A 24,052-nucleotide genomic window follows, 5' to 3' on the forward strand; every position below is an offset into this window, starting at 1 on the left:
TCAAGTCCCTTTCAGTTTCCCATCCAGTGAGATCTGGGATGTTAGGATTTAAGCTGCCAGATTTCCCTGGGCCTTGAAGCATTTCTTGTACTGCCCTTTGCTTGTTGAGACAAAACTCCAACGTCATCGATACTAGAAATGGTAAAAATCACACACGATCATTGCTGACAAGCAGGAGACGACACTGCAGGGGAGGCTTTACTCTGAAAGCTCAGCAAAAACCCCAGTTCTTGGACAATGTGCCCACTGATTTCTTGCTAGGAAACCAGAGGTGTTTTTGCCATGCAAACGCCCATGTGGTATCTGTGCATCTCAGGGAGATTTTAGCCCACAGAGGAAAGGATGTGAGGGACCCTCCCCAGCTCATCACAGTGTTAAATGACTTCACTGGCATCAAGTTCACAACCAGTGATAAAAGTGGGAGGATTTAAAGCACTGGTTTAAAAAAGAATTTACCTATTCAACACTTCTTACCCAGATGCATCCCAAAGAGTATTGCTTAATTAATTACAACATTATGTAAGAAAGATCTAGGTATGGATCCCTCCAGAAAATCTACTCACTATTTAATCACTATGACAACCTTTATACGCTATTTCAAACCATTCCTTAGCTGAGGCTTGGATTTTTGTTGGTTCTGTCACAGGGACACAGGTTTTCACATGTGCCACAAACTTCAAATTATATGTCAGATTTGCTGTAAAAAAAGAAAGAAAAAAAAAAAAGCATCTCCTCATCTGTCTGCACAGCTACAGGGAGGCATGTTGGGACTCAGCTTTGCCTTCCCCTTCAGCTCCTTTTCCTCCTTCACCCCAAGGTACCTCTGCTCATGGAGAAGGCCCTGAGGTTCACCTTCTGTGCCTCCTCCTTGCACATTCCTGCTCACACAGAAGGGAACTCTGCAAGGAAAGCCATTAGCTGCAAAATCTCAGGACAAATCAAAACCAAACCCACGCCCTGTGCTTAGTCCTACTCCCCAGGCCTATTGTTTCCTTTTAAATTTTGGCCCACCAAGTGGATGACAGTGGGGACAACGCTGAGAAAAACTCCATCTCCCAAGTAGAACCTTCTGAGCCTGTTTACGAGTGTGCAACCCCCAAATGTTCCAGCTGCTCCTCATTTTAGCACTGGGACAGGCTGCAGATCACCTCCAGCAGCCTGATCTTGGAAGAAAACTGCTCAGAGAAGGGAGGAGGGAAGAGATGCCCACAGTTTGCATAGCTCTGAAGAGTCAGAATCAAGCCACAAGTGGAATTACAAGGGTCACAGGATCATTCCAGACTATGAGCTATCAGTTGGAATGACTATCCCAGTGTTGTCTCAGGATGGACAATCCCTGCTGTAGAGAGACTCAGTCTATCTGCAGCAGAGCACAGTCTGTGCTGAGACTGTCACAGAAAAATGTTGTTCAGTATTTTGAGTTTTAAACATATTTTTACATGTTTTATAATTCATGCTGAACATAACCTTCCCATACAGACCAGATTTAGCAAAGTCCTTCAGGTTTTTCAGGTAGAAGACAAAAAGAAGAAGCAAAAAAGACAGAGAAGCAAAAAACTGACTACAAGTCCATGTGGTTTGATATAGTTTCCGAGATAATAAAAATGCCAATTTCTTACCCTTATAAACTCAATTCTTGTCTCTGAAGTGCTACTACATTTACCTATGGATGTGTTTTATATGTGCACATTTTGTGAGGATGGCAGCTGAACTGTGCAGAGTGCAAGAAAACAGCTCATTGATTAAACTGGTATAAAATTCATAAATTTATCCAATCTCAAACTGCTTTCTTGCACTTACTGCACAGTCTGCTACTCCCTTGCAATGGCTATATCAGGAAAAAGAATAAAAATCAGCTACTTTATTTACTAGAAAATAAAGCAAGTCTGATCATATGCAATGATACACTCATCAAAATAAAAATACACAAAACACAGCCTGAGATTTTAATTCTAGGATTTTTGCCATGAGTTGACATCATTAACGGATTTTTCTTCTCCTTTGGTTTTTCGTGTGATCCTGTTTAAGAATTTTCTCTATTCAAGTAAAACAAATGGAACTGAACACCAGAAAACAAAATAAAGAGCACATTTCGCTTCATGAAATCAAAATCATTTTTCCCCTTGAAGAGCACATTCCTTGGTGTACAGGATTTACACTTCAGAGAGCTTAGTACTCGAAGGTGTTTCATAGAGATCTGTTGCATACAGATGAAAATGCTGCATTGATGGAGACATATTGCTGCCTGCAGGACTCAAACCTGCTGAGTTTACCTGAGCTTGGTGTTTTTCTCACTGAACGGAGCCAGCACAGCACTGGAGAGGGATCAGAATGTTGGGACAACGCTGCATCACTGACAGTGCTGCATCAGTTGCACGTTGGCTGAAGGCAGAGCCGGACACCCCGAACGATCAGGGTGGTGGAGAGAACCCTTTCTAAAGTGCACAGGCTGACAGGAGCCTCACCAGGCTGGGGCTGGCAGGTTCTCCACCCCATGGACAAGCACCTCAGTGTCTTTGGTTGTTAGGTTTCTCCAGCTCTCTTGTTCAGCTTGATCACGGCCTCCGTGGCTTGTTCCGGCAGGCACGACGGGTCCGACAGGATCGATGTGGTTGTGCTGAGGTGCCGGAGGGTGTTCAGCACCACTGCAAAAAAAACAGGCAGAAAAGCAGCAAGAAAAGCCATTAGTCTGACTGATCTTTCTTCTGCACCCCTTGACAATTATAAATGTAAATTTAATACTTGCTGAACTGCAAGGAGGAACAGAAGGTCATTCCAAAGCTGAACACAAATCTCACATCTTCCTTCATCATGAGATAAATCACACTGCCAAACTTATTCCAACTAGAGCTGAATATTTGAAATTTAAATGCAGTTTAAGGCTGTTTAAATTCTGGTATATTCAGCAATATGTTTTTTTTCTTCTGTTCAGTGTTAAACACGGAACCAAGTGTCTTCTCAGTCAGAAGAGGTTCTAATTTTTCCACTGAGCTAATAAAAAGGAAGTGCAAGTCATATTCATCATGTGCTGTCTTTGTCATCCTCTGACTTTCAAGAAATGATATTATATATGGTCTCACTTCCTATGATCTGGAATAGCTGCAGGATGGAACTTCACTTACTTGGCCTCAGAACAGGAAGAGAACAGTGCTGATCCAACCAGGCCAGTGCTGTTTCATTCAGATCCTTAAAGCTTGTTGTGGAAACCATCGCATTGAAGGACTCAAACAATGGCTTAATAATAATGCTGAACTGCAAACCACCAAATGTTAAGGGAGACATCAAAGGAGGAGTTCAAAACATTCTCTAGGAAAGGCTACTACACAGAAAATACTGGATTTCTTAGTGGATTTAACTACCAGAGGGATTGCAGCATTTCAAAAAATATTTGTTCAAACCTGTAACACTAAGACAAAGGAAAAATGAACCTCAATTCCTAATGACACTCATTATACTTTGGACAATCCCTCCGTACTCACCTGAAAGGGGAAAAAGGCAAGGGGGAAGAAAAAGAAGGGAATGGGGGAGGGGAAAGGAAGGGGGGTAGAAAGGAAGAAAAGTGGGGGGGGGGGGGGAAGGAGAATGTATAAGTTTGTAATTTTTTTTTCCCTGAAATCTTTGCTATTCCCTCCCTGTGTAGGTTTTCCAAAAGACAACCAGAGCTGCAGTTACAGCAGAGTCCTAAAGATTTCTTGCAGTACCACACCTTTGTGTTGCATTTTATTTTTCAGTTACCTCCCATACATTTAAGCTGAACAAGCTGTGCCTCAAGACAGCCTGAAGGCAAGGATTCCTATCCATGCACGGATGTGGATGAAAACTGAGGACACCTGTTATTTAAGTAACTTGGCTTAAAGTCACAGCATCAGAATCCCAAGTTCTTGGCTCTGAATGTCCCAGTACCAAACTCCAAGTTCAGCAGGTTGATGTAAAAGGATACAATCCAAAACTTCCAGTTCTGCAGGGTCCTGCTCCTCACATACTCATCAAACATCCTCCTCATGTGGTCAAACCTTTGCCGCGTCACGGGAACCCCGGTAGCCGGGAGCTGCTGTTGACACGAACTGGAAAGATGTTCCAAGGTCAGGATCCCACCAAAGAGGACACAATTCTCTTCTGGACTAAATCAGAGCATGAGAAAAGTGTGTACCCCCACTATTTCTGATCAAGGGGCTCCCCAGTGCACGAAGCTGACAAAATGTAACTGCTCCAGTCAGGAATACAAACTGTTTTCCCATCAATTTTGTCTGTATTCAAAGTGATTCTCAAGTTGCTACACACACTTGTTACAAGAAACAAAACTGAAAACAAAGTATAACATAGAACAAAGTAGTTTTGGGCATCCAATCGGGAGAAGGCACATCAGGAATCAAGGAAATATTTACAGTTACTCCTAATGTTACAGAAGAAAATGTAATGGAGATTCTGAAGGGACAGATCAATTTAAAATAAAATGAAACAGACTCCACCATACTTTTTAAGAAAAATAAAAAGGTTTTGGTTTGCTGCTAATTCTAATATCATTCTTAAGCCTAAAACTTCTGGGGATGGAAGTAAAGCCACTGGGGTTCTCAAGGTGCTTTACAATAGTATGTAACAATCATAACCCCACAGAGCAAACTGAGGCAGCAGGAAAGCAAAGTGATTTATCAGAGCTATATTCAGCCAGTGCCAAACTTCCGGAGTCCAAGTCCTGTGTCTTATGTGCTCAATCCTATTTTCCTGTAAAATAGGACTGCATTTGAGAAGAAAACTGCAGCCAAGCCACTGAGAAGAGTAAGAGTGTTTGATCACCAGTGAGTACAGCTTTATAAATTAAACATCACCACTGGTTTCTTCTCAGAATTATTCTGATGTGACACATCTTCCCTGATGCCGCCACTGTTGGGCATTTGTGCTCAGAGCTTGCTGAAAATCCACACAGTTTGTCCCAGTGCCCATCCCACAGGAGCTCTGCCTTTAGTCTGGAGCTGATAGCAACTCCACTGCTCTTCAGCACCCATCTGCTGTGTGGTGTGAGCCCTGGCAAACATTCCTTCTGTTAACCAAAGCAGGACAGAAAGCTCTCCAGGTCTCACATGATCGTGGCGTTCAGCTCCTCGATTTCCTCCCGGAGGCGCCTGGTTTCCTCTTGCATCTGGGTCCTTTCCTGCTGCAGTTTAGCAATATATTCTACTGCTCTCTGGAGTGTGATTGCATGGCTGATCTAGACCAAACACAAACACAGAGCTCACCTTCTGCAACAAAGTGAGACACACGAAGAGTTTGCCCCTAACCTGCAAAACACTCACAGAAGCACTTCAGCACCTCAAGTTTCAGCACCTCAAGTTTCCTTCACTGTGGTGCAAAACACACGATCAGGCCAAGCAAAACACTTCAGACACTAAACCCTTCATTTCTCTGACTCCTCTTTGAACTCTAGTACAGAGAAATGTGGTTGCAGTGGTTGTTTTCTTTCAGACACTACATTTGTGCTACTTTGTTGAAAGAAGTATTTTAATAATTTAAAATGTTTTGTTTCATTATCTGTCCTCTTAAAAATATTTACAACTTAAGTACTGAAGGATGTGCTACATCTGCTGATAGATTTATGGTGCTGGTAGAAGCGTTGTTTGAAGTTGACAATATAGATTATTTAGTTTGGGAAACCGGAAGTTATTAAACAGAAGGTAACATGTCTAGTTTCTTTCAAATAGACTATTCTGGTCAAGAAGTGAAATTCTGATGACATATCATCTTGAAAAATTATGTAAACAAAGAACAATGCTACAGAAAAGGCTTTCATATTTTCCATGGTTCAAAAGGTACTGGTTTTACAGGACATTTAGAATTTTGTTGTATTTCAATTTAGCAAAGTTAAGTAATGTAGCCAGAATATGTTCCTAATTTGGATAAAGCCATTTGACAACGAGAAACCAGTAAGGAAGTTTTTCTCTGTAAATCTATGCACAAAAGACAGATGAAAGGGAAAAAATGCCTTGAGAACATCTGCCAGGCTGTGGGCACAGGGTCAGGTTCTTAAAGGCAGCTGAGTGACACGAGATGTGAAGGGTCCTAGAGGGATTTTCCAAATCCCCTGAACTGGCCATGCTCCTGACTTCTCCCAGGAGGCAGAGGTATCAATGGTGTCAAAGTTCTACAGATCTCCCTGAGCTTTTCCATTCTCCCTGTGCCTCACTGACATGTTTCAGCACTATGTGCAGCACACACACGGTTGCTCTGCCCTCTCTCAGCTGACCAAAGGGAGCTCAGCTGTTCACGTGGCACCATCCCAAACTATCCAGCTGTGCTCCTAAATACAGGAATTAACTCAGGCCCAGTGTCAAGGTGTATTAAACCAGGCCCAGCATCACACCAGCAGCATCTCCCTGGCTTCTGGCTGTGTCAGGCACAATAAGCTGACAATACTGGCTGGACCACAGTCTTCTCAAGTGCAGCTCTGGGGACCAGACCCACCCAGAACGGGTATAAAAGCCAATGTGTCAGAGGAAAGGTGGCATTACAGCAAATGCAAAGTCAGCTTATGCTGCAAACATGACAAACACCTTCATTACTGGGGTCTCAAGATCAGTTTTTCTTCATTCCCTGTTGGCTTTAAAGCTGCATTATTTCATCAGACAAGACTTGTTCAATGTTTGAAGTTGCAGCAGAACAACAATGTCTGAAAGATGAAGTGCTTCCACACACACCTGCTGACTACAACCCCTGGATTTCTCCCCTTCCCTTTTCAAATCCCTCAGTTCAAGTATCTTCACTGGCAGACCGGCATTCTCAGTCAACAGTAAAATGATTAAATTTATTAACAAGTCTTTCGGAATGGCTCTGGTTTACATTTCACATCAAACTGTTAGTGCTGCCCAGGTACTCACCGACTTGGAGTTGGCTGACACCAAACTGCTCAGGGCACTGAAACCAATCTTGATATTAGACCTTCGTTTCTGCTCCGAAAGATGCTTCATCCTTCGATTCTGCATAAAGAAAAACCAGCTCAGTCTATGCTGTTCTGCTTTACTGTTCTACTGCTATGATTGCTTCAGCTATTCAAATTCAGTCATTTTTGTTGACTTGGGGCATTCACAGTCTCCCCAGTCAAAGCCACGGAACTATAAATTTGCAGTCAATGATTAAGGTTTTTAAAAAACAACTGTCACTGCTTTAAATTCAATTCCAAACTTTGTAGGTTTTCTTCCTAAATATAAGTTTTTATTTACACCATTTCTGAAGTCAAATTCCAATTTTTGAGGCATGCAATTAGTTAAGATTTTGTTGAAGCTTTTCTGTTTAAAACAGTCCATATCACTTATTCCTAACACGTACAGAATGTCTACTGATGTAACAGGCAGCCTGACAAAAAGAAAAAAAAATAAATAAGAATCCACAACACCGGCCTACCCTGAGGATGAAGACTTTGTTAGGGATGAGCATTTTCATTTGTAGCTTTAAAAACTTACTTCCCCTCAAAATTCCTGTGAATTAAGTTCAGCTAGCTGAAGTCTTTTAACTGCATACTTTTGTCTGAGCAGTTTTCTTAGCATGAGCAAAAAAAGTTGCTAAGTCTTGGGCCACAAGCTGCAAACTTGTGGGAGACAGAGAGCAGTGCAAGCTGCAAGATAAGGAAGCTGTGACTGTCAGCAAAAGCTGCAATCTGTCCAGATAAACCAGCTAATAACCTGTCTAGAGATAGGAAAAGAATCCAGCAAGGAACAAGAAGATCCTGGACCAAAACCTGCTACTGGACCAAGGGCCATGGGCAAGGCGTGTCAAGAGCATGTGAAGGAGGTGCTGAGTGTAAGGGAATAAAAGCCCAGGGATTTCTCAGCTCCAAGTCCCTCTCCAGAGGCACCAGCCCCAGATGTTCCTATGGAAACCTTGACAAAGAACTTCAGCTGCAGCAACTGTGAGGGATTTAACCCATGAGCCTGCAGAGCTGTCTCTGTACCACCCCATGTTCCTCCCTCTGCACTGCCTGTTGATTTCTCCTCCCAGTTGCCTCTGCTTACCATGTGGTTTCTGTTATCCCTGTTTCTCTTACACTGCAGTCAGTGGTGGTAGGGGGGGTGTATTTCTGTGTGAAAAGTTCCTCCCCCACCTCCAGCATTCCATGTACACACCCATCACCCCTGGAACTTCAGGAATCTGGTTATGGGGGGAAATCAGATGTTCAGGTTAAAGGAAGATACAGCTTGATGGGCACCATTATTGTCTATTATTTGTTCTGAATATCATCTATCCTGGGCCAATGTTGACCTGTTGGGGTAGATGTTCTGTCCAGTTGAGCAGGATAAGACAGTTACAAAGTACATGGAGTTGGTCCTACAGGCAGGGGGAAGCTGCAATGCTCGGTCTCAGGTTGATCCTGACTGGAATTGCAAAAACTGGAGATAATTGTCAAACAGTGGTTGGAGATCCAATGAATGCAATTAGAACTTGTGAGGACATAAGAGTAAATTGAACTAAAGCACAGGAATGTAGACAGAGAGGAACACCCCAGCAACTACTGGGGAAGATTGCGACAGGTTTTGTTGACAGAGTTCTAATAGACAGAATTCTTCATTGACAGAATTCTAATAATAAATTGGCAGCAAGTGTGTTTGTGGACCAAGCCACCTTTGACATCTACAACTGTTTTAAGCATCCTATGCCAGGTTGGCAAGGAGGAAATTTGAAAGATATTATACTACCTGGAGGTTCAAGGCTTTTACAGCATGTAAATGATCTGGTACTTGCCAGCAAAGTATATGAAGGTTCTTTGAAAGATACTATTTGTCTGTGTAGAGCTTTAGCAGAAAGAAAAGGTCACCCTGCATCTCTTTCTAAGCTCCAGTTGTGTTGTCAGGAAGTAGAGTATCTACTATTTATATTAACAAAAAAACAAAGATTAGTAGACCCATTAGTAGAATGGGTCAAGGCTGTGATAGAAATTTCTTGGTCAGTAATAAAGAAAACAATTGGGAGAAATTTTTAGGCACAGGAGGATCCTGCAGCCCCTGGATCCCCAGGCTGCAGAATTAAGTAAACCATTGACAGAAGCTCCCAAGGCAGAGGAAGTGGAGTCTATACATTGGTATTCAGAGAAAGAAAAGACTTCTCAAGCTACAAAAGGAGCCTTAGTTTCTGCTTCAGCACTGGGATTGCCAGATTACTCCAAGCCCTTTGAGCTATTTATGCAGGAGGACAAAGGAGCAGCCACAGATCCCTTCTCAAAGCTGGGCCCACACAAAGCTGGGCCCACACCGCCGCCCTGTGGCTTGTGCTCAGCTCAGCTCAGCTGGAGCAGTAAGGAACCACTCCCATGTGACAGCCACGGCACAACAGCCGTCCTGAAAAACCAGCCACCGACAGCCTGGAGGCTGAGATAGAATCCAATATGGAACAAAACGGCTCCAGACCAAAAGCCATCCCTGGCCCAAGAGGTGAGTGCCAGGAGGGTGGAGAGCGTGTGAGGAAGGTGCAGAGACTGTAATGGTACAAAAGCCCAGGACTTCTTTGTTCTGGGTTCCTCTCCAGAGGCACCAGCTTGCGTTGTTCCTATTTTTTTCTTGGAATTGGATGTCTGGGACTCTGCTGCAGGAAACCTGGGGTAAAGAAACTTCTTTGTAACACAGTTTGCCCTTTCAGAACACATTCCTGGCAGAGTGAGGCCTTCCAGTGGGAGCTCACCATCACCCCACTCTGGAAGGGAGGAAAACGGTGTAATAAAGCAGTGAAGTGGCTGCTCAAAACCACAGAAAATGCAGGTTCAAGAGCAGAACTGCTATTTTTGGTGCCTTCTATGCTTTTCCAAACTGAAATAATGTTACCTAGCAATACAGAACTGTTGAATCTAACTAACAATGTAGAAGATCAAAAGAACATACTCCTAGAGACTGGCAAACACCACTGCTTCTCTCTTTTCTTACAAAAGAGTTACTAACAATACACATCCAAAGTAGATCCTGTCAGAGCAGCTGAGTTTAAATGACTATGAAGCCTATTTCATTGCAGAATTCTTACTTTTAAGAACACTGTTCCATCTAGTGACCCCTTTCCCACCATCAGCTAGCCCTGTTAATCTGTTCCTCTGTTAACTCACTCTCTAGCAGCAAGAATAGGCTGCAACTACTGGTTGTGAGCATTCGTGCCATGCAAATCACTGCAAACTTTTATAAGTAACTTGTAGCATGGTCAGCAAGGGCCAGTTCTGATTCTCCTCTGCAACAGAACTAGAACTGAGTGCAATCACAGGCTGCAGGTGTTAAACTTACCTTTCTGCCCTGGGAGAAATCAAGCTGGTACCAACTCACAGGATAAGCAGAGCAAGAGAAGCCAGACAGGGGTTGGCACTTGCAAAACTGTTAAGTAACACTGCCTTTCACAACAGAACTAATGAGAGGGTTGCAGCTGATTGTTCTGCATTGGTTTTTTGTGGATAAGTTTCTCATACCATCACAGAAAGTGTTCTGACAAGGTCAGCTCGTGTGTGAGGCACAACCAGCGTCAGGTTCTATCTCTAGACCGCCGAGTTCTTACCCCAGTAATTCTCGAAGGGTTTTACAGGTGTAACTTGTAGAGTCTGTGGAGCTGCTTCTCTGTGGAGCAGCAAAGCATCACTGGAGACATGTAAGTAACTCAGCAGGTCAAGAACTTCCCCTCCAGCGATGGCCAGAGCCCTGCAGACTGAAGAGCCCCAACAGAACAATGGCAAAAAGCCATGGTTTAGAACACTAAGCCTGAAACCTTTGACCAAGTAAACTGAGACCTGTCACAACACTCCTGTGAGCCACAGCAGGAACTGCTGACATGACCATAAGGACCTGCAGAGGTACAGCTAAGCCTGGCCCCTCTGATGACACATCCCTGAAGAGCAGAGTAGATTATTAAAGACTGACATTTTGAATTGAACAGAGCAGCACAGATGCAGCAGCAAGCTAAGCCCAACACACAAATATGCTACTGTCCTGAAGCACAACCTTCTCTAGTCCATGCTCAGAAAAAAACAGCAGAGGAGAAAAGCCCCTCAAAGGAAAGGACACACACCTTAAATGCAGCCATAGTAGGGTCAGTGGCAGGGTTTCCTGAGCAGCTGTTCTGAGGAGACTGAGGGCTGGGGCTCTGCTCAGAGGTGCAGGGGGAAGCTTGGCCTGAATTCTGGCAGTCCCGGCCTTCATAAAGGAAGAAACACAAGTTACATTAACAAACAACTTCCTGTAGCAAACGTAACTGCTGAGAAGTTTCTACTCAGAAATGAACTGAAATGCAGTCAGCAACCAAATTATAGTTTGATGCAGCAACCACATGCTAGAAAACACCAAGATTGCTGGGAAAGCTTAGAATTTCCTGGCACAAGCATAATACACCTCAAATAGCGAGATGTAATACTCCTTTCACACACACATAGTTCAGCAAAGGCATGTCGAACACGTAGGCTGTGACTCCATCGTCCTGCTGGACTGCCCCATTTGACTCCAATTGCCTGGGACATGATGGTGACAATTACAAGCCATTTAATCACCAAAACCAGCTCCACCAATGCACATGCAGAAGGATCTTTGCACTTACCTACTGTGTCTGAGATCCTCCAGTCAGAATTAGAGTTATGACACTGAACAACAAAGCTATTCAGCACTTCCTACACAGATGCCTTTCAACAGGTTTAATTTCTTGGTGACTACAACAGCACATCCTTTTAGAAAGGAGCCACTTGTAGGAAGCACAAAATCACAGTGGGAATGCTGCACAGTCATTTAAGACAAAAATTGCAAACAACTGGATGCAACTGAAGCTGCAGGGTAGAAGGGGATTATCCAGGGATCCTCAAGACCCTGCCTAACCCACAGAAACACACTTACATGTGCAGGGCAGAGAGAATGCTTAGAGCTTTCTAACTTACTAGGTGTAGGTGAGGGAACTTGTGAACTGCAACTGTGGTTAGGGATGTGCTCTCCTTTCACCAACACATCCTGGACTACACTAGGAGAGAAGAGATGTGAGACTGTGGACTGGCTTTGTTGACTACTTGGTGCTCGCTGTGCTGGACCAACCAGAATGTTACTACGGAACTCCGTCACCCCGGGAGCCTGGGAACAGCACAGACATAGCACAGAGAAACACAGAGAGAAAGAGAGAGCAGGGGGGAGTGTGGGGGCACAGGGAGAGAAGGGATGAGAGAACGGAGAAAGTGGAGAGAGAGAGAGAGAGATTAAGAAAGAGAAAGAGAGAGAGAGAGATTTGTTACCTTGCCTTTCACTAAAAGCAGCAAATTAATACATGATTAACAATCTGACGACAAGAAACAAGGGCTAATATCTAAGGAATTGGCAGGCACCGAAGTCAGGCTGCTGGCAGGAGACCAGTGTCCTTTCATAACTTAAAGCAGTATTATAACACATCAACAACATAATATACTAAAATCTATTTCCATCTTCCTGCACACAACATATTGGGGAAACCCACTCACATACTCAAGGCATGCTTTCCAATATGTCAGTGGAAAGGTGACTTTCCTGGCTCCTTCCAGTTTAAAGCACAAGCCATCCCCATCCACAGCACTGTGTATACAGGCCTCCTTGGAATCTTAACTATAAAGTGCTTCCAGGCCCATAAAGTAACTAAATTAAAGACAAGCAAACGTCATGCTGATTGCACAAATGCATACACTGGGCAACAGGTCATTCAGAGGACTCGTTACCCTCCCGAGCACATTATGGCTCTCACTACTTGCAAATAACAGGCCTAGAAAACAAATATATTATTTTTTGTTCTTCTCCTTACTCTGACAATTCCAGCTGGTGCAATTGCAACATTAGACTGAGACGTGGCTGGCGTCAAAATCCCCTCTCTTTTTAAAGGTGCTGGAGTTACAATCACAGCTCTGGACTGTCCCTGAAAGGCAGCTGAAGAACACAATTCAGTTAGAATAGTTAGTGAGACAAAAAAAAAAAAAAAGTGGAGATTATTTTGTATGAAATAACTTGTCATTAAACAGGGGGATGGATTATTGGGCACCTATTTGGTAATATTTCACTGCAGTGCAAAATGCCACCAGTTTTCCATTAATCTCAATCCCCTTAATCCAGTACAAAGGACTCCAATACATCAGTTTTTTCTGAGTTTTTTAGCATCAGTGTTTCAAGATGAATTTACAGAGGTACATAGTAATTCAGGGAGCTGCAAAGTGTCTTCATTCTGTCAGAGCTGAGTTTGACAGGAGGAAGATCATCTTCAGCTCTCCTCTCACATCCATACTTCTTGTTCTGCTGACCCAGGAAGGGTCAGTGATCCAATACTTCATGCTTCCTTCCATATATATTGAATCCTTTTCCTCACCACTTCATTCTACCAGTTTCTTTCACTATCTGGTTTTACAGCTGCCTCAGATGACACACAAGCACAAGACAAACAAATGTGATTGGGAATCAGCACCAAAATTCCAGAAAATAGGCTAAAGAACCAGGAGTTTTGCAGTGCTTAGACAGCTAGAGAGAATTCCGAATAGCAGCAAATGTCTCCACATAAATCTGTGAAGAACTCCATTTAACCAAGGCAGATGTGCAGTTGGTTCTTGCCCAGAGTTCAGAGAGAACATGATGGACCCTCCTATACTGTCACTAAGGGAAGAATCAGGCAAAGACAAAACTTCCATCTGGTTTTTGAGAAAACTGAACCAAATTTATTCAGTTTCATTCTCGCCTGTATTGGCTTCAGCTCTCCCTCAGACTAATAAAGTCATGATGCATGAGAAGTGTCACCACAGCTCAGTGCCTGCAGTTTAGCATCAGGATTCTGAAGGGCACACGCAGCAGGACGGGGAGACAGTGCAGGATTATCTAATGTCCCCTTCCTGACTGATCATCTGTGACTGTGGTTTGAATCAGGAGGAGGCTCTGCACATCCTTTACCAGAGAGGATTGCACAAACCTTGTGGCAGCCCTTGCGTGGGGCTGTCGGGCACAGAGCTCTGTCACTGGGACACAGGGAGCTCATTCTTTGAGCATTCCCACGTCTAAAGCCGGAATCACAACCCTTCCACTGTTCACTGACGTTCAGCTGGACTCAGGACATCTCTATTGAGCTCAAGTGCCTACTCTTAACCAGTGCATTAATGCTGCTACACAGGCTTGGCATTCCTGACTTGCCATTTGGGGAACTGTAATGATCAGCAACAATATTTAGAAATCGCTTTACATGTTTCAGGTTTCTGTCCTGCACATGCATCTTTTGCAGACTTTTCTCTCAAAATCAGCACATTTATCCTGAAGAGGTGATAGGAGACTTCTTCTCCATGTGAAATCTTGTACCTGATGAGACAGTCTGTACAGATTTTTGAGTCCTAATACCACTAGGCAGTAAATGTGATGCATCCCTTTCTAACACAAGACATAATGGCATTTGCTTTATACTCAGGAGATGATTTGTTTGTCCTGAACACAAGTGACAGGCATAAATGCATCAGTGACCAGTACTGGCATTTATTCTATTGCCAAAAATAAAGCTCTAGTCTTTATATAAAGTCTTGGATTTGTCCCAGAGCTTGGTGTCCAAGTTTTTAAGGAGCACTGTGATCCCCAAACACACACCACTACCAGGAATGACAAACAGCAACAACTTTAAATCTAGATGAGAAATGAAGTCATTGGTTGTGATGGTCTAGAAGCAACTGGTAAAGCATTGGGAAAGTGATATATGGGGTGAGGAAAAACCCAGGAAGCACTAAGAAAGCCAGAGGCAAAGGCTTTCTCAAAATGAGTTGCCTACTATGCTTTACTAGGTGAGAAATGCCTGTCTTGACTGCTGAAGGTACACAGACTCTTTATAACACACTATTGACAGGACCAGTGCCATTAACACCCTGGTACATTAATCATGGACCAACCTGATTCCAGTGACATGTTAGAATTAGATCCTTGGCTCTGTTCTTCTCCTGAACAGTGATTTTAATTTTCTTTTTTTTTTTTTGGTGGGTAAGCTCAGTATCAGGCCTTAGCAGACACACCTACTCCCTAGTAAAGCCTGTTTAACAATACTCCTCCAGGCAGGGTTTTTCATGAATTATTGTTGCTCATTTCAAGTGGCTGAAGTCACTTGGCCCCCAGCCAGCACAAGTCTAAAAACAGCCTGCAATAATCCCAACAAAAAGCTTGCTGTCTGTCCTGCTCTGGCCTTGAGCTTTCCCACAAGAACCACCACAAGCAAAACTTGCTATTCTTAGCTTTGTGCCAAAGGCTCCAAATCATACCCAGTGTGGAGGTCCCAGCACATCAGTAGGTGCTCGTGCTCTGACCTGAAACCCATGTGCTCCCGAGGGCATCTCAAGAGTCTGCAGACTGCTCAAGACAAAGATCTCCAGTTCCCTCAGGAGATCTCCTGATCTCTCCTAGGGAAGAGCAACCTCTCTCCCTACCATCTCCTCCTCCACGGTGGCTGAATGCTCTGAGGGGCAGAGTTCATCCCAACAGCGTGACCTAAACCTGAGCTTTCCCTGGGCCAGGAGCACAGAGCCCATGTGCTGATGCAGCTACAACCCAGCACTGCTGTTACAAGGAGAGACCCCCTTTTGCAGGTTGGCTTTTCACACTCACAGCCAAACTGCTCCCAATCCTTGCAGCAGTCCAGAGCATCCCACTGATCAGTGTGGCCACACCCCAGTGCATTCAGGGGTTCCATGGACACCCTCAGCAATTTGTATTTTTACTTATTATGTAAAGCAAGAAAAGCAAGAAGGTCTTTCCCTCCTGCTAGTCCCACTCAGAAAGGAAACCCATCATCCCCACAGTGCTGCTCACCTGGGGTGATGAAGGCATTCTTTACCAATAAGGACACTGTTTCAGGCTTTGGAGCAGGCACTATTTTTTGTGACTGTTTGGGCCTTGTCCCAGCACTGGCCAGAGGAACAGCTTTGGGGAGTGCAAATGTCAGCTGGTTCTGGAGCTGGGGCCGGGGCTGCCCCTGCACAACAGTAGTCTGGAAAGCCAGGTTACAAGGCACTCCTGCCCCCGGCTGCTGCGTGGCCAGGACGACGTTCTGGCTCTGGCTGAAGGTGGTGGCAGGGGCGTTGTTGGTCAGCGTGGCAGAAGCTGTGTGTGTGATCACTGTAGATTCACAGAGCCCAAACTTGGGGGTTTCTGGTGCAGCAAAGGCAGCCGGTGCAGGGCTCAGGGGCACCGCCGGCAGCGGGGACTGGTGCTGTGGAGTCGCAGGCTGAAGCAGCGGCAGGGGGGGCTGGAACACTGGCATGAAAGTTTGTGGCCCGCTGAGAGACGAGTCTGGAGAGAAGTCCGGTGGCTGGATGAAAGATCCCCCACTTCTAATGCTGGAACACTGGTCAGTGCCAACGTCAGGAATGACGGGAGCAGGTACTGAGGAAGCAATCAGTCCATCATCCATGTTCCCTGCTGGAAGCGTGTTGGACAACGACCCCGACGGCAGGACAGGAGACTGACAGGAAAGACAAATATTACTGATTCAGACATGTCTGAACTCCTCCTGAGGAGCACATGGCTCATGTCAGAGCCTTCTGTTTTAAACACTGAGAACCCCTCTTACCTGGGAGGAGTGGCTGCTGCTGTCTGTTGTGGTTGAGCTGACAGCAGACACAGAAGGGAAATAATTATTGGAGCGACTGGGCGTGAATAATTCTGAAATATAAAAGGTCCCCTATTAATTTTCTACTTTTCATACTCAAGTTACAGCATTGCTAAATCCTAAAATTCACAGGAATATTAGTATTCTTTAGCAAATAATGAAACCATGCTCTTTTTGCTTCATACAACTGCTGTTGATTAAGCAATGAATTGTTGTTTTCCAGAGGAAATGATTTCTTCAGGGTAGACTTCAGCCTCCAGGTAGGCTGGGACAACACAAAAATCAGACCCCCTGTTTAAGGTTCACCTACAGTCAGACAGCCAAGAGCTGATCCCAAATGCAGTCCCACAAAGCTCAGTTATGTGATACAGGCTGTATGCAGGGCCAGAAAACAGATGTGACTTTTGACTTCCATGGAGATCCATAACCATCAAAGTTGATGGCAGCAGTTTAATGTCATGTGAAATTTCCTCAACACTACCATAAAATGTTCAAAGGCAAATAAAATGTTAAATCTCTTCATCACTAAGAAGTGTTAAATGGGAAAGCCTTAGACATCTGCAACATAATTTATTCTTGTTTGAAAAACTAGTTCACCAATCACCAATAGTCAAATTAATTGACTATTTATTATTCTTACCCTGAAAAGGCTCAAAAGTATCCATAAAATCAAAGTTTGGCTGGAGAGGAATAAGCCCTGGTTGAATCATGTCAGCATTTCCTAAGTGTCCTGCAAAATTCAGGAGACAGATTAGATTAGCTTCCCATCACTCACACAATAACAGCAGCAGGAATAAAGCATTTGGCTAAAACATGAACAGACTCCACATCCAGGCTTGGCCAAGATATTACAGAAAAACTGCTGCTGAAATGAACTGAGCATCTGCTTCTCTTCAGAACTACAGTACAGTTTTGAAATCAAAACCACTGGGGAACGAAACTTTCAACTACTAAAATGGAAGAGGTGAGACACAAAGGCTCTCACTAACAACTGGGGATTGCCAAGTCTGGATGTCTCCTGCTCCCAAATCTGTCCTGCCCCTGCTGCACAACACAAACTTGCTGGGAAGCACAACCTGAACCACCAGAGCAGTATTTTAAAGTAAATCACTGTGCAGTTCATTTGCCTTGAGTACAATTCCTGTAAACCACAGTGGCTCTGGAGTTGCTCAGACATCCCTGCAGCAAGGATGGTGCACAGTGTCCCATCAGACAGAACTCTATAGCTCTTGGAACTGTTTTTACAGATGGGACTAGCACTTGTTCTAAGGGACAAAATCAAATTAAAATACACAGGTGCTCCCTCAAAAACACACCCACAACTATGCTCTGAGATAAATAACAATGCCTTCACCACTGACAAAGGCAAATACTGCTCATTACAGATTAGAAGGCAAAGCTGGGAGCAGCACACAAGAAGCTAAGACAGAAGTTAAATCTGGATGAATAACTGGGATTCCATAACCTATGAAGCATAAGACAGCTACAGTCTCTGACCTCTTTTTCTCTGTATCAGCAATATAAGATAGATATCTTAGGCAAGACTGCAAGAGCTGCAAACCAGACTTTTCATAGAGGTTCTCACTGCAACATAGCTACAGCCAAGAAATACCTATGTCCCTGGAATTTGGCCAGGAAACCAGCTGATGTGAAGACAGTGTGGAGAAGAGTGTGTCGGTGAACTCGGACATGAGCATGTCTGCATCCAAGAGGCTGCCTTCCTCCATAGGGACTGGGGTTTCTCTGCCATACCTTCTTTTTTGCCAGAGAACCACATCATCATCCTGCCAAAGGAAAGGAAGAGAAGTCAGGCTGCTGCCCAGCCGCCGCCACCGCAGCCTGGTGCAGGTCTATAAAATCAGTCCTCATTTTTCACATTTTTAGGGAAAGAAGCTCTCTTTGAGGAGCCATCAAATGGACTGAAACAGATCAGTGGTGCTTCTTATACACCAACAACTTCAGCTCACTGGTTTGAGCAACAACAGAAGACTTCTGCAGAATAAATACCATGACACGCCAGGAAAGGTTTTTGCCCAAAAACCAGATGTTGACTAGAAGGACATAAGACAAAACAACTTCATCAACACCCTCTTGTTTGATTCATTACACATGTATTTTTGCACCTACAGCTTAACAACCCCTTGTTTGAATAAAAATTAAAAATAACACAAACAGCAAGAATGCAAAGCAAACAACTCCTGTTTGGGGAGAAGTATCTGGAACTCTGAAATGCAGTGAAGTGTAATTGTATTCTGACTTTGCACAAGGTGTGCTGATATTTAGCCCATAGAAAATACAACATAATGTGACTTGGCTTATCCATCCCTCACTAAAGGCTGAGCTAAACTGCATTGCCTTGAAAAACAGAAAACAGAACAGTGCTTCTGATCATCAGTTTATATGCCCAAAGCAGCTTTGGTGGGCTTGAGGGGACATACTAAAAGGTGATACCACTGTGCCTTTAAAAAGTCCGTCTTTTTTTAGGATCCTGGCACAATATCTGCCTGAGTTGGACACAGCAGGAGGATCTGCAACATGTAGCTCACACATCCTCACAGATCCAGTTACACAAGCAGGGCAGCAGCGCCAGTTACAACTCAGTAACAAGATGGAATCACGTGCCAGCCCTCAAAGAGGTTCATCTCTCTGGGCACACAACACTGATTCTCATTTCTTCTGTCACAGCACTTTACATTCAACCTCTCCTCCATCCAATTTAAGCTACTAACCTTACATATCTCTCTAAGGCACAGAACATGAAGGTGTCTAACCTTAATTGAGGCTTAAGCAAGATGCTTGTCTTAGATTTTAATCAAAGCAAGCTACTGCATGTTACAGCTTTGTTATCTACTGTGGGTTCCACAAGCACAAATGCCATTACCTACCCTGACCAAACTTGAAAGATCTTCATCTTTATGTTTCTGTAGCTGCAAAAGGAGGAAAAAAAAGAGATGGTAAAGTCAGAATAGGGCCTGTATGTGCCAGCAGAAGACCTGATTTTGCAAAACTTTTAAGACCCAATCATGCACAATCAGTCCTAGCACAATAATTTTTAGTTAAGTGGAACTAATCAGATGAGCATGTCTGTACCAGTTTATCATCTGGTTTAAGTGCTCCTGCATGCCAGAAACAGTGACAGAAAAACTCAAAAAGCAACAACATACTGATCAAGCTCAAGTGAACCAACAGACCCTTTTCTTGAAGTATGTTCTCCACTTGTGGTATTCCCTGATGACTATTTCAATTCTTCGTTTCCAGTATTTCCCTTCTGTTGCAATGGCCTGAGAATACAAACACATACCACAAGTTACACGGAATTACACAAGGCCTGAATATTCAACATGTTTCCAAGCAAATATTCAGGCATAAAAAATGCAAAAGAAAGCATGCTAATTCTGTTTGAGCTCATGTATCAGCAGCCCACGCTGCCCCAGAGTTCAGCTATCACAGAGCAAATCTGACAGTACCAACTTCATCTTTCCCACAGAAACCAAACACGAGATGATGTCTGGCTGCACTGTCAGCATCTCCCACAGCAGCTGAACCACAGCCAACAGTTAAGAAATGGCAAAAAAAAAAATTAAAATTAATTTTCTGAAAATAACATGTAAAGCACAGAATATCCTGTGAATGCCATGAGGCTACATGCAGAGACACACATATAAGCAAAAGCTGCTACAAACAACACAAAGCAATATAAATTTGATGTCCAGCTCAGGGAGGAGTGTGACCTTGCAGGCCACATACTAATGGCAACAAAAGGATCAGACATTATGGGTCTTCAATGTGTCACAGAGAGTAGTGTATGAACTGGGGAGAGTAGACTAATGAGAGCCTTAACTTTGTGTCCGAGGGTCACTTTCAACACAAACGTCAACACTGTTCTTTTGAAAACCTGAGACAGTTCCACAAACTCATCTGGAACTCCTTTGAGCTATAAATTATTCTGGAGTTATGCAGTAAAGAGAGAGTCACATATTGCCACATCAAGGGCCTCACTGGTTTTCTGCAAGGTGCCAGAGGGCAGATGTTAGTGTTCATTTATGTTTACAAGAGCACAAAAATGAAAGGACACAAACTCGTATTTGCTCTTTCTGTGAAGTTACCCTGACACAGAAAAAGAAATTGCTTTTTGTCTTGAAACCACATCTCGCCAGTTACATCAAATACAGAAAACTCTCACAGGGTCACACAGATTCAGTCCTGAAAACAGTTGTCACTCTGATTTCACACCAACTTCCAGCCAGAAGACAGCTTTGGCTGTCAAAATCTTAACTAATCAAACTGCACTTCTTTGACTTACAATTCATTAAACTGGAACAGTAACATAAGTTACACAGATAACAAAAGTCCTTCTGATTGCACCCTGATCACCTTAATGTGATAAACCTACAAAACCAGGTTCAGTCTGCTTGTAATGGTTCCTTCTAAATAGAAGCAGATTTGCTCTGCTGCCCTCATTTCTAGCAGAGCAGGAAATGAGGTTCTGAAGCCCAGAGGTCAGTGGTCTGTCCCTCAGGTGTCACACACCTCTGGCCGGCGATGCTCATCCACATCCACGGAGCCGTCCAGCGGAGTCACGAAGTGGCACACGGGGTTCTTGCGCTTCTCCAGGTCTGAAACAAGAACCAAAGTGGGAGTGCTCAGCACCTGAAGGATCTGCCCCTCTGTAACTGCAGCAGCAACACGTGAAAAGGAGTCTGGCCAGGGCTCCTTCCCAACAACAGGAGACAGGGAGCTCTCAGTCCGTGCTCAGAGCACTCAGTACATCCTCTGGGACCTCTCTAAAAAGGCCCTGATCCAGTGGCTCTCCCTCTCAGACATCAGCCTTGAGCACATTTCTGAGCTTGTTGCCAGACAATCATTTCCACCCTCCTGTTCCATTTGTCTCAGGGAAGCTGTGACACACGAGCACGGTACTTACACTGCATGTACCAGGCCCTCCAGATGGCGTTATTGAGACGGATTTTATCTCTCCACTGAAGTTTCAATCCCTTAAAATTTTTCCATTTTGGTGAAACCAACCTTCCACTGAAACAAAACAGACAACAAATCATTCCACTTTCAGTTTTTCTCTCCTTTCAAGACAACGTGTCTCCCTAAAACTGCCAAACTGTCAGGAGAAAAAAATTACAACGAGTCACACTTGGCCAGTGACAACTTTTGCCATGTGCTGTCCACGGCTCACTGAGCCAGGAGACAGAGATTCATCCAGTTTTCAAGACTCCTTCATGTTCTCATCCATGAGAACTAAGAACTCAGAACTGTCACAACTGGTCTCACAAGTATCTTCAGCAGGAATGAAATTCATTTCACCCACTCTTTTCTTCTTGCCATTATCCCACCTTTTCAAATCCCCACCTATGAGCTTCCATCAACTGAGAACAAGGTTACACCAAATTAAGCCCAAAACCTGGCCTAGAGGTTTTTGAATGTTTGGTCACATATAGTTGTGGCTTGGACTTTCTGAAGTTCATTTCTACAGTTCCACTCAGTTTTCCAGGTTGGTAACACTGGAAAGGAAGAATGAAATGCCAGTTCTGGCCCAAGAAAAACCAAACCCCAAGAATTCTACAATGCTGGCAAACACAGCTGGGCACAAATTATCCCCAACAGGCTAGAAATAGTAAGGTTTTTTCCAAAGCAAGGCAAGGCTGGAAAGAGAAATGGCTTATGTATGAATGATCTTGGGAGGTAGAAGGGAGATGGAAGGAAAAAAGGAAGAAGTAACAGGGATTCCAGTAAGCACTGTACAAACACAAACCACCCAGCCCTCAAAACACACCTCTATGAATCATTAATCCATATGACTGACAGAGCAGAGGAAGTAGGAAATATTCATAGCACAGTAAACTTAAAGCCAGAGACTAAAGCACAGGAATTGTGCCTATTCCAAGTTCTCCCTGTTGTTTTTTGTGGTTTTAACTGCACATCTTCCCAGGCAAAGGAAACAGGTTCATCTTGGCACAGTACGAGCATCAGGTCAAGAGGTTATGGACATCTGTAGTAAAATGTACACAAAGGAGTGACAGGAACAGGCACCTCCAAACATTTTGCCCTCTCAGGAGAGATCACAGAGCCCCTGGGCAGAGGGGAGTGGTTTCTGCCAGGAACTGCAGTGGCACTGCAGGGATGTACCAGAGCATCCAGTGCCCCAGCACAGGCAATCTGCCACCACACACTCAGTGCACATCAACTCAGGAATGAATTATTTATCCTTAAAAGCCCCTGTTTTACACATAAGCTCTAAAAATCACTGTGCAAATAGGAAGTACATCCTACAGAACTGCCAGGAACTTCCCTTGGCTCTCCCAAGGCCAGGCAGAGGCAGGGCTGGAGAACTGATGATTCCCTGTGTCCTCTTTGATCTGGGAAACCTCCCAACAGCAGCTCTTTTTAAAGAAAACTTTTAATAAAACTTGTAATACTATAAACAAGTAAAAAGTCTTCACAGTCTAAACAAAAGTAGCCAGAATGCCAGAGCTGCCAATAGCAGGATATTAAAATAACACTTTCTTCAAGTATTTGGTTCACCATTTCTGCTCTGGCCCCCAACCCTGACAGTAACAGAATAGTAAATGCCAGACTTCAGCCAAGTGACAGGTAAAGAAAACCAACTCTGCTCTTTTAATTTGACTACTAAGTAAAATGCCAGTTGTAGCAACAGGTTGTAGAAATGCACCATCCAGTGAGTTGCTGCCTGACAGTAAAAACTTAAAACACATCTCCCCAAACCCTATTTCCAAGTTTCAAGACTTTTAGTTTATAAAGATCCTCAAATTAAGTATTAGTCTCACTGTTCTCCAGCTGCTGTGTAAGGGCAGAGAGCAGATCTCCACCTGTTTAATATTTCCCCCATCACCTTCAGTGTTCACTGCACACCTTGTCTTATCTTTCCTTCTAAATCCAGACTAAAGCACATCTTCTCCTAGTTTTCCTCTGTACATTAACAGTTTGGAGACAGCAGATTAACTGATGATGCATCACCAACACTGACAAAGTGCCCACATGCCTTTGACTAAGAAATCTGTCAACTTAATGTTCATCTCCTTGTAGCTCTGTGTGACTCGACAGTTTGCCAAAGCAACAAAACTCTAATAATCTGCAACCAGAATAGCAAGAGCAAATGCTTTTCTATAAAAAGACTAAAAGGAACTGTAATCAAGTCTCATACACTCCTTGCATCTTCAAAGAGCTAATTAAAACTGGAATTAAAACACAAATAGTTTAACATATTTTCTATTACATTCTTACAAAATGCTAAACAAAAGTAGTGCATCAAAAGAAGGAAGTGATTAAGAACCTATTCTTAAAATAATTATTATTTTTAGTTCCCAAGGGAGCAAAACACAAGTCCAGCTTGAGGTCATAAGTGAAACGACTTCAGCCTCAGTGGAGAGGAATCAGCATGAAGCTGACAACAATGTTTAGACACTATTCCAAATTCCAAAGTCAATGGAAAGTCAATTACTTTGTACAACACTGTGACTAA

General features: G+C 43.7%; 1 protein-coding gene across 1 annotated transcript; it reads right to left on the reverse strand.

Moving 5' to 3' along the window:
• Positions 1-1,770: 1,770 nt before the first annotated feature.
• On the reverse strand, positions 1,771-21,897 carry MLXIP (MLX interacting protein). The gene is made up of 17 exons (XM_029961212.1): positions 21,881-21,897; positions 21,485-21,591; positions 21,091-21,176; positions 19,752-19,841; positions 19,446-19,487; positions 18,173-18,344; positions 17,201-17,290; positions 16,522-16,613; positions 15,762-16,413; positions 12,751-12,872; positions 11,870-12,056; positions 11,017-11,141; positions 6,870-6,968; positions 5,079-5,206; positions 3,941-4,064; positions 3,123-3,252; positions 1,771-2,645 (listed from the first exon to the last, which is right to left on the reverse strand). Exons 1-17 carry the CDS (start codon positions 21,895-21,897, stop codon positions 2,524-2,526), a joined length of 2,385 nt encoding a protein of 794 aa, XP_029817072.1. The 3' UTR covers positions 1,771-2,523.
• Positions 21,898-24,052: the final 2,155 nt, after the last annotated feature.

This window comes from Manacus vitellinus, unplaced genomic scaffold (assembly GCF_001715985.3).
Source record: "Manacus vitellinus isolate BGI_N305 unplaced genomic scaffold, ASM171598v3 scaffold_31_pilon, whole genome shotgun sequence".
Taxonomy (NCBI): domain Eukaryota; kingdom Metazoa; phylum Chordata; class Aves; order Passeriformes; family Pipridae; genus Manacus; species Manacus vitellinus.

What these genes read in the sequence shown, in the direction of transcription:
- MLXIP (XM_029961212.1), bottom strand. An exon ending in GAACATACTTCAAGAAAAGG is followed by an intron (nt 19,488 to 19,751) that starts GTCTGTTGGTTC and finishes CTCCTTTTGCAG; the next exon opens with CTACAGAAACATAAAGATGA. An exon ending in GCAGCAGCCACTCCTCCCAG is followed by an intron (nt 16,414 to 16,521) that starts GTAAGAGGGGTT and finishes CTTTCCTGTCAG; the next exon opens with TCTCCTGTCCTGCCGTCGGG.